Source organism: Falco naumanni, chromosome 4 (assembly GCF_017639655.2).
Source record: "Falco naumanni isolate bFalNau1 chromosome 4, bFalNau1.pat, whole genome shotgun sequence".
NCBI classification, from domain to species: domain Eukaryota; kingdom Metazoa; phylum Chordata; class Aves; order Falconiformes; family Falconidae; genus Falco; species Falco naumanni.
The window spans coordinates 60,884,346-60,894,447 of NC_054057.1; the positions used below are offsets into that span (position 1 = coordinate 60,884,346).

Here is a 10,102-nt window from a genome sequence, read left to right on the forward strand (position 1 = left end):
TCCCTCCCACGCCTGACCGCCTCGTTTGCTGAAACACAGATCTGGGCCTGTTCATTAGATGAGACACCCACAGAGCCCAGAGACACAGTTACGAAACCCATGCAAATAGGGTTTCTATAGCAATTGCTTGTTATTTGCCTTTTTTAAAAGGACAAGAAATGTTGCGATCTGTGCTCTTGCCGCTCATGCGTTGGGGAAGCTTAAAATACAGGAAACTGAACGGGAAAAGGACAGGGTGTGTTTTTCTTTGCACAGTGGTGTGTGTTTCTCAGCTCTAATCCCTTTTCACCTACAGCCCATTCCCACAGAGCTCTGCCAAATGAAGCTCCTTTGCTCTTTCTCCTTGTTCTGCCAGTCTCTCCCCTTGTGTGACTTCTGCACTTGCTTAGCCCACAGGCAGAAACCCTGGGAAATGGGACATTTCCTGCTATTCAGAGCCTGCTGCAGAGCCTGTGACAGCCTGCACGTGATGCATGCCAAGTCTGTCCTCTGCTGCACCTCAGCCAGCAGTAACTATTTCCCCTCCTTCAAAAAAACACCACCCCCCCCCCCCAAAAAAAAAATCCCCCCAAAACCACCCCAAAGTCCATCTATCAGGAGGACCCAGAGTCCTCCACAGCACATCTACTGGAGCTCCTAAAGCACGAAAGCATTTTCCGGTTGATCCCAAATTACAGCAAATCCCCGCAAGCGTTTTGTCAGAGCAGCAGCCACCACCATGCACTCACTGTCCCCCTCACAAGAAGCCGATACCCCACCTGACAGGAGCCCCAGCCCTCCCGTGGTGCTCCCAATCGTGCTGCAGAGCACTAACAAAGCCCCACTCTTTCCCAGGCGCTCCCACTCGGCAGCTTGCCTCTTCCACAGCTATACACTTTCAAGGACTTTTACAAACTACTGGAACTTACTGTGGGCTGAGGGACCAGGACAAGTCAGTTTCTATAGCAAGGATGCTCAGGGTGTAACAGGAGACAAGGGATGCCTCAATCACCTTTTGTTCGGAGAGGTTCACCTACTGTTGTTGACTTCCTTCCCATTTTCCTGGACTCCAGGCGTCTTTTCAGACAGGGCTGTACCCATACCTCACTGTCTACCTCAACACAATGGTTTACACCACACCAGCAGGCAGAGCAGCAAGCCTCAGAACAGCAATCCCCATACACAGCAGGGAACAATACTGGGGAAGGATGGAGCCGGGAAATGGAAGGGATGAGTGAGCAATGAGCTCACTGCCGGCCTCTTACCTGCTTTGCAAGTTGCAGAGAGAAAGAGCTGGTGATCAGGACTTTGGCACAATTACAGACCTTTTTCTTCCAGTCTAAAATCTGGAATGAAATTGGATTTTCCATGTCCTGAGGAGGAAGTGCTCACCCACAAGGGTCTAGATGGCAGACAGGCACCCCAAGTCCTTTCAAAGTCTTGGCATAGGTGCTTGAGCCCAGAGGACTTTCCAGCCTCCAGACCCTATGCAGATGGAGATTGCTGTCTGGCAGACCTTATGGTAGTGCTACCCTCTGGAATGGGGAGAGGGTTTCAGAGATCCCAAAGCTGAACATCTCCCTATTGAGTGCAGAGGTTTGGGGAACTCCAGCTCCCCTGTGGCATTCACCAAAGGCCCAAGAGCTGTGCTCCATGCTGGGGGAGATGGACACCGGACAGCCCACCTTACCTCTAAGGTCTTCTTGTTCAAACCACTGAGTGCATTTGGGTCTGGGCCTCAAGCTCAGCTTTGTGGCTTATTTCTGTACAGTTTTGGCCAAGTGGCTTGCTGTGCATGCCTTGGTTCGTGTTTTTCCCCCGTTGTTCTTTTTAACTCCAGTCTGGCAAAGCTGTGTTGAAACTGTGCTGACACAGAGGAATGTCACAGTTTGGCTTGGGACACCTCTTTTACTTTCGTTTGTGTTTCCTCAGCAGAATTCTGCTTTCAGTCACTCGGCTAGTTTTCCCAAAATGCTCAGAATTTGCAGAAAGGCCATGTTTGGTCTGAGGTGTCCAGGCTGCTCCTCAGCCTTAACCCAAATGAATAGCAGCAGAAGCCCCAAGTCCTGAGGTCTGCACCTCTGTGACATCCCTCCTGTATGTGGACAAGGCATTATCTGTGCAACCCAGTTCTCACTACACTCCCATTCATTTGCTGTTTCTCCTCTTCTCCCCAGCCCTAATCACACTTACTCCTTTGGATGCTTCGGACAACAAACCAGACAGCTGGGATTTTGCTTTATCTTCCTCTGAAAAGCTTCACATTCCTGCCCCCTTACACACTGTCCTCAACAGAGATAAGACCTCCAGCTTCCAGACAGGAGATTTCCCACCCTCATCTAACCCCTCCCCACTGCACGGGCAACTCAGCTGATTGTGCAGCAGCTACCAGGCTGCCACAGGTTACAGCATGAATACTCATTACTTGGTCTTGAAACACTGAGTGAAAAATGATGATTTGCTGCTACTTGAGCAACCACCTAGCCATACTAGAGGTAGGACCGCTCTGACTCCTCTGCACCCATGGCGGGAACCTCCAACACACTGTGGACATCTTTACATCCAGCCTTTAAAACCAGATTCAGTCTGAGTTGGCTATGGAGGGTGAGACACAGCATGGTCCATCACCTATATAGTATAGACAGTATTTCTGAAGATAAAGACCAATTTAGGGTAAGTGTCGATAGTGCTCTGCTGTCCAGAACATTTCTGCAGTGGATGAGGACACAGATGTTTCAAGACCATCTAAGGCTGTGCATGAGACATGCATCTCATCCTGTAAATGTAATACTGCTTCCTCTTCCTGCTTTGATTCAGGGGGGAAAGGGTGAAAAGAACCCCGTACCCAAAGACATATTTTGCAAATAGATAAGCTTTAGTGCTGATCAACCTGAAGACAAAAAGTCGTGAAACCTGAGAGACTTCCAATTGTAAAAAAGAAACAACAACAAAAAAAGTCAGGGACACATTGACAGATGCAGCCTTTGTTTTTGTAAAAAAAAGTCTACACCTGGAGTTTTGTCAGATGGTATTTTCTTCTACTAACAATTTTTATTAATTAAACACAGAGGTTTTGTACAGAGAAGATTTCTAGATTTATAAATATTTCTGTCAGCTCTAGGTTGCTCTCCCATTATCTAACCAGATGGTTATTATTAAACAATTATTAATAAAAAAAATTATTAAATCATCGGTGGCTATCTGCAGCCACAGATCTTAAATATAGAGCACGCAATATCATTCCTAGCCAGGCTCTTAAGGGATGCTACCAGCACTCATTTGTCTACGGGCAGCAATATCAGGTGGTTCAAGCTTTATATTTTGCTCTCCTGCTTGACCTCAGTTTTAAAATCTTTGCTTCCCGTGCTTGCACGTGTCACTCTGGGGAACATGATTCAAAGCAAGGCTTAACACCATCACCAGAAACATCTACTCAGGGGATCTGGGAAAGGCAGTTGCAGTGCAGTGGCACCAATGAGCATACTGTCTCCAAGAGGTCTGTCCTTCAACAGATGGCACAGCAAGATGGGAATTTAACCACTTATGGCAAGCATTTACCCCTCTAGAAAATACCAAACTAGATTTGATCAAGAAAACTCTAAGAGAAGGAGCTCACCTTGCCTCTCCTGGTTAGGGTTTTTAGTCATCAGAACAGAGCCTTCTACAAATCTCACCCCAATATATACCTTGTGAGAAAATGTTGCCTTTCATAGAATCATAGAATGGTTTGGGTTGGAAGGGATCTTTAAAGATCATCTAGTCCAAACCTCTCGCCATGGGCAGGGACATCTTTTCCTAGCCCAGATTGCTCAAAGACCTGTCCAACCTGGCCTTGAACACTGCCAGGGATGAAGAATCCACAGCTTCTATGGGCAACCTGTTCTAGCATCTCACCACCCTCATAATGTCCTCCAAATACAGCTTCCCTGAAACAAGTGGCCATTTCCATCAAGAACGTTTTGGTTTAGTTTGGGTTTGGGTTTGTTAACCAAAGCCTATTTATAGTCCAGGTTCCTCTGCTGAAACTAGGTCCCAGACAAATTCTTGAGTTCTGGGGCCAGTGATGCTGAGTCGGCTCTCTTGGCCCGCACATCTCTCTATTGCCAGGGCAATACTGCCCCATGTTTCGAGAACCAACCAGTCTGGAAATAGTTGCCTTATTACTCAGTTACAAGAATACCCTTGATGCTACTGGCTCCAGTACAGGGTTACTGAAGCATGCCCCAGAGCAGCAGCAAACAGCCCAGCCCCCCATTCCCACAGCATCGCCCAGTGAAACCCCAGCTCCTGCTTATCCCTAGGTAGAGGCTGTTTGAAGATGTGAGATTTTTTTTTCCCCCCCAACAAATGATAGTTCCTCGCAGCACAAACCCCACTATCATATAGCTTTCTTTTCCTTCCAAAAAGCTATTTAAAAGAAAAAAAACACCAGCAACTTCATTTACCCTTCGAGACATCCCAAGAGTTTCAGCTGCACTTCGGTGTCAGGTAAAAGAGGACTGAGCTGGGAGATGGAGGAGGCAATGCAAGTCCAAGATGGCACCAGGTCCATAATCCCAGCTAGCACCAACTTGATACTTCTGCTGCCTTATTACAGGCGTGCCACAGGGCTGCCTGAGGCTTTGGCAAGGAATAGGGCAGTCGTAGCAGCTGGGATCTCACTGGATCTGTTATGGTTTAGCCAGCTAAGGGTCTGACACAGCACCCACCCCAGACAGGAGCAACAAGCTGAAGTTCTCAGATTCACTCACCCAGAGGACTCACAGAGGTGGATGTCTGATCCAAGCACATACACCCTAACTCGTGTGCCTTGCAATCCCAGAAGCATGGTATTTGTGCATGCCATTGGGAAACTATGCATGGAAACAGCAGCTAAGTGTGCAATTATTTGTATCTCATGCAAAAGAAGTTTCACAATCTTCTTGATAATCAGACTTGTCCCGGTTCTTTTCACTGAGGCAACACAAGCCTTTTCCCTAAAGACTAAGAGAGGCATGCAAGGCAGGAGCGATTAGAAAACAAGGAACAAGAAACTGGCATCAGCAATGGGCACAGACGTGTTCTCTGTATCTGAGCTACCATTCAGCGCTAAACCAGTACAGGAATCAAACGCGTTTAGAAATTCTTCATACTCATGTTAAGATGCACAGAAGAATTCAGGTAACAGGCACTGCAAGAAATGTGTCTGCATCTGTATTCCTGTCCCCGAGAGATGGAGGTGGCACTCAGACAAGACAAGGGACAGATCGCAGCATGGGACTGGCCAGGAGCAGGACAGGTACAGAACAAGGAGAGAAGGCATGGAAAAGATATCGATACATGCTCAACACCTTTCCTCACCACACTGGTTTCCTTATGTAGGAAAGCCCCATCCAAAGTTAAGAGATGGACTCTGCCCACAATCTTTGGTCTCAGCATCTCCTAGACAGGCTGCTCAAACCCAACCCAGGTGTCACAGCATTAAACCCACACAGGCTCTCAGCTGGAAGAGTCAAGAATTAATCCCTGGAAGATATCTTTATTGATGATCTGGATGAAGGGGTCACACCTCAGTGTGTGCAGGCACCACCGAGCTGGGGGGAACACTGACCTGCCGGGGGGCAGGGGGCTCTGCAGGGGGTCTGGGCAGGCAGGCCGGCCAAGGGGCCAAGCCCAGCTGTGTGGGGGTCACCCCAGCCCTGTGCCGGGCCCTGCCCGGGGGTCACACCAGCCCCAGGAGCTGCGGGCTGGGGGCAGGGGGCTGGGCACTGCCCAGCGGGGAAAGGGCTGGGGGGCAGCAGCTGGGCTCGAGTCCCCCCATGCCCAGGTGGCCAAGGGGGCCAGCAGCGCCCTGGCTGGTGTCAGACACGGCGTGGCCAGCAGGGCCGGGGCAGTGCCTGTCCCCCTGCGCTGGGCACTGGGGGGGCCGCCCCTCGGATGCTGGGCTCAGTTTGGGCCCCTCAGCACCAGCCAGACCCTGAGGGGCTGGAGCGTGTCCAGAGCCGGGCAGGGGGCTGGGGAAGGGGCTGGGGCACCAGCCTGGGGGGGGCTCAGGGGGGAGCTGGGGGTTCAGCCTGGAGAGAAGGGGGCTCAGGGGGGACCTTCTCGCTCCCTGCAGCTGCCTGACAGGGGGGTGCAGCGAGGGGGGGGGGGGTCGGTCTCTGCTCCCAGGAACAAGTGACAGGACAAGGGGAAACGGCCTCACCTTGCCCCAGGGCAGGTTTAGATTGGGGGTTGGGGAACATCTTCCCTGAAAGGGTGGTCAGGCACTGGGACAGGCTGCCCATGGAGGTGGTGGGGTCACCGTCCCTGGGGGCGTTTAAAAGAAGTGTAGATGTGGCACTTCAGGACATGGTTTAGTGATGGACTTGGCAATTCTGGGTTAATGGTTGGATGTGGTGATCTTAAAGGTCTAAATGATCTAAAAACTCCCAAACGATTCTATGACTTCATAGTGCACAGTCTAGAGATTTCAGCCTTAGTTGAGCAGGCAGATGACCTAAATACCATTTCCCCAGCTGTTCACATGACCTTTGGCAAGCCCACTCCATCTGTGCTCTCCCTTGTCAGACAGCAGCTGGTCCTGGTACTGTCTCTGGTGACATGTCCATGCAGCACCTGCTCTACAGCAGATACACATCTTAGCACCAGCACTGCCAGAGGTCCAGCAGCAGCAGGGACTTGCGACAGCTTGAAGTTGTGGAAGTTGTACAAGTGCAATGTCATCCCAAGGCATTGGCAAGACCCTGGACAGACAGTAGCTGATGGCCTTTACCAGGCAGCACGTCCTTCTCTTAAGAGTAAGAAGGAGCTGGAAAGGGGCAAAACCAAACAGGACCACACTGGCTACAGGCATAAAGGACAAAACATTGGTCCTGATCCAAGGACCAAAAAGTACCCAAGAGTAACATGTCTCCTTGTGCCTGTTAGTCAAGCTGTACCAGTTCCTTAGCCTGTTGGACAAACTCCAGCTGTGATGAGGTGGTGCTGAAACTGTGTATCATGAGCTGCACCAACTGGTCCCATCCTACCCCTGTCCTGCACAGCACAGAAGATTAGGCTGCCAAGGCAGGAGAACTAGATGGTCATGGTGGGGGTGGTCACCATTTCAAGATGTGTTCCCCTCTGTGTGACCTGTGGTGCTTGCTTCTGCCCTGAGGGCAGAGGGGCGAGTCAGGGCACCCATCCATCTGGCCATAGCTGCCATACAAAGGCCAGGGTGCTACATTGTGCTCAGAACTTCGGGAAGCCCAGATGGTTTAGAGACAGACATTTTGGGAAGATACCAAGGACCTCTGCAATCAAACACCAAGCCCCACATCCTATCCAAAGACACAAGCTGACTTGGGACACCATACCATGTGGCATTACATGACCAATGTGTTTACTGCTCAGCAAAGCAATTCTAATTCTCACTCCACAGAACAAACCAGAGAGGAATACCAGTCCTTAGAGCAGCTACCTTCCACAGTGACAGCCAGCCAGTCCAAGAAAGCCACTGGGACTCTACTTGAGAATTACTTTTCTGTAACAACAAATGCAGAAACAAGGAAGCCTTTTCTAAATAAACCCATAATGCCCACTTAGAAGAATGAAACATGACTCATGATTCCAAACTATTTATTGCTCTGTGGTAGCTTGTCTAACCAGAGGAAAACTGCCTTTGGCAGTCAGTCCCAATTCCATAGGAGCTGCTGTACGTGCAGGAAAGCAAACAAAAGGAAATCCCCTTTCCTATGTTAGCACCTAGCTTCTGTCTTTCAGCTTAGAACAGCTTCTTCCTCTGTGCAAAGTTATCCAAAACCATGAGCCTTTCAGTGCTTAGTTGCACAGATAAATTTCCAGAAGACTGTAATAGTAAGAAAACCATCATATTGCTCTTTCACTGTAGCAGAATGATTACAACCCTTCCAGCTCTGAAAACAACATGGAAATTTGTCTGAGGTAGAGCAAAGAAGCAGTACCAGTGAGATAACCCACTAGGTAACTGTATCAATCTTTTGGGACGCAGAGTGACTTTTACCAGGGCTTTTCCAAATGTTCCATGTGTGGTGACACAACCCCAGCTGCAATGCTGGAGCCTTTTTCCCACTCCTTGGCAAGCTATGTCAGATGCATCCAGCCAGCGGATCAAAGCACTCCGATGGCCAGAGGCATCTGGCACATGGAGATATGAAAGAGGAGCAAGGGTGCCAAGATATCTAGGTGAGAGACTCACTGGAGGATGGAGAGCAGAAATCAACTAGATTTTCTTTCTTAACGCATGAGACATTTCTTGTGGCTGATACCAGTCCCCCTCCATCACCCAGATGGGTTTTATGGGTACCTCCTAAGAAAGGCATGATTTTATTCAAGAGGGATGAGAAAAGCTCTCCTCAAACATAAGCAGTGTGGAAGAAGATGATGAGGGCCAGCTAGCACATGAACAACTCCTAAGAGAAAAGTAAGTCTTGGTCCAGTGTTCCCCCAATTCTTATTCCTCTTTCCCAAATCCCCCACTGAGATAGCAGCATAGACCAGACAATCCATCAGCAACCCACCTTTGCTGTGAGAGCGATGACAAGTGACTACAGCACTGTCCCTAGAGGTAAATTAGGAGATGACCTTTCTGCAGCCACATGAGATTGGTGGCCCTTTCTTCACCTTTGAGCCACCTTCCACAGGGAAACACACTGGCTGTATCCAACCTCTCCCTTCAGCAGCTAAATGAGGACAGCAAGGTCCTGTCCCACTGGGCTGGAAGCCACCTGCAACCGCAAGGCACGTCGGCTTCATAACGAGTCCAACCGCCCGGAGACATGGTGCCCGAGAAACAAAGGCACCTTGTCCCATAGCATTGCGGTGAATTGCACCATTATATCCCGCTCCCGCGGCACACGCCCTGTTAGCACCGGGAGGGATTTTGTGAATATTTGCCTCAATGCAAGTAGGAAGTTAGCAACATTCCTGTTTTATGGAGGCAGCGATGGCAGCACTTTGCTGAATTCCCAGCCTCCCCAAACTGTCTTGCATCTTTAAATGCAAGATTTAACCCTACAAAATATGCAAGCAATAAACTTTGGAGAGCGATACTGTCACACGCAGAACATCACCCATTTCCATAGCTGTAACCCCCTGCTCTGCATCATGGCGCAGAGCAAAATCTTTTGCAACAGGACCACAATTTCCCACAAGACCACTTCCACAGCTTAGTAGCATCTCCTGGCAGCCGAACGCCACCTGAGCAAAATGTCCATCTTACCATGGGTTGAGCTGTCAGCCAGGATATGTCGCCATGTGAATGGAAAGAGGAGCCGGTGATGAAAGCTGCCTGCTCTAACTTTTCAGCTGCTTTATTTACTCACTTTAAGGGGAGAAAAAAAAACTAAAAAAAAAAAATCCAGGAAGTAATGTTCCTCTCCCAAGGTGCACTGCAAAACATTCTTGGTAGACATGGAAACCCCTGGCAGGCTGCCATCGCTTGGCCAGTCTCCACATTAAATTTCAGTGAGCAACTCAGCACTTGAATGGCTTTTAGAGAATTTAAAGGGAAACAGCAGCCGCAGACGGGTGATGTGGCTGCTGCTCCATGCAGGCAAGCACCAGGGGTGTTGCTGACTTTGCCTTCCGCTCTGCGGGAACACTTGTCAAGCTTCTGTGGTGTGCGGGGCAGGCAAGTCATGGCAGAGCCAACTGAAAACAAATACAGCCTCCACACTTCCCTTACAAAGGAGGTTTCCTAGGCACGGTCTGCAGGGACAGAGGGCAAGCCTCAAATACCTGAATGGGAGCTGCAAAACTGAAGGGAGAAACTGCACCCTACTCTGGGGATTAAACTGCAGCCAGAGAAGATCTCTCTCCCTTCTCCTGGCTTCTCCTCTCTCCTGGCTCCCAGTTCTCCTTCCCTGCCCCAAGTGATGAGGAACTGGGAGCCTGGTCTCCCTGGAAATCTTCAAACACCTGTAAGAGCAGGCAGGCACAGGGGCTTGGGACCTTGATGCTCTGTGGGAAGAGTAAGGAGAGCAGAGAAAGCCTAGAAGAGATTGCTGGAGGGTGTGGGAGCTCTGGGAGTGGCTGGACAGAGATGATTCCACACTTGGGCAGGAAGGGAGACCCTCCATCTTCCTCCAAATCCTATATTTCCACTCATTCAGGAACGTGCATT

At 49.7% G+C, this 10,102-nt stretch overlaps 1 protein-coding gene across 1 annotated transcript in view; it reads right to left on the bottom strand.

Moving 5' to 3' along the window:
• The window catches only part of ALS2CL (ALS2 C-terminal like), a 48,533-nt gene extending 39,235 nt beyond the window's left edge, over nucleotides 1-9,298 (bottom strand). The window contains exon 1 of the mRNA XM_040591026.1: nucleotides 9,200-9,298. Coding sequence (XP_040446960.1) covers nucleotides 9,200-9,202 — 3 coding nt within the window. The 5' untranslated portion in view covers nucleotides 9,203-9,298. The remainder of the gene's footprint in view (nucleotides 1-9,199) is intronic.
• Nucleotides 9,299-10,102: the final 804 nt, after the last annotated feature.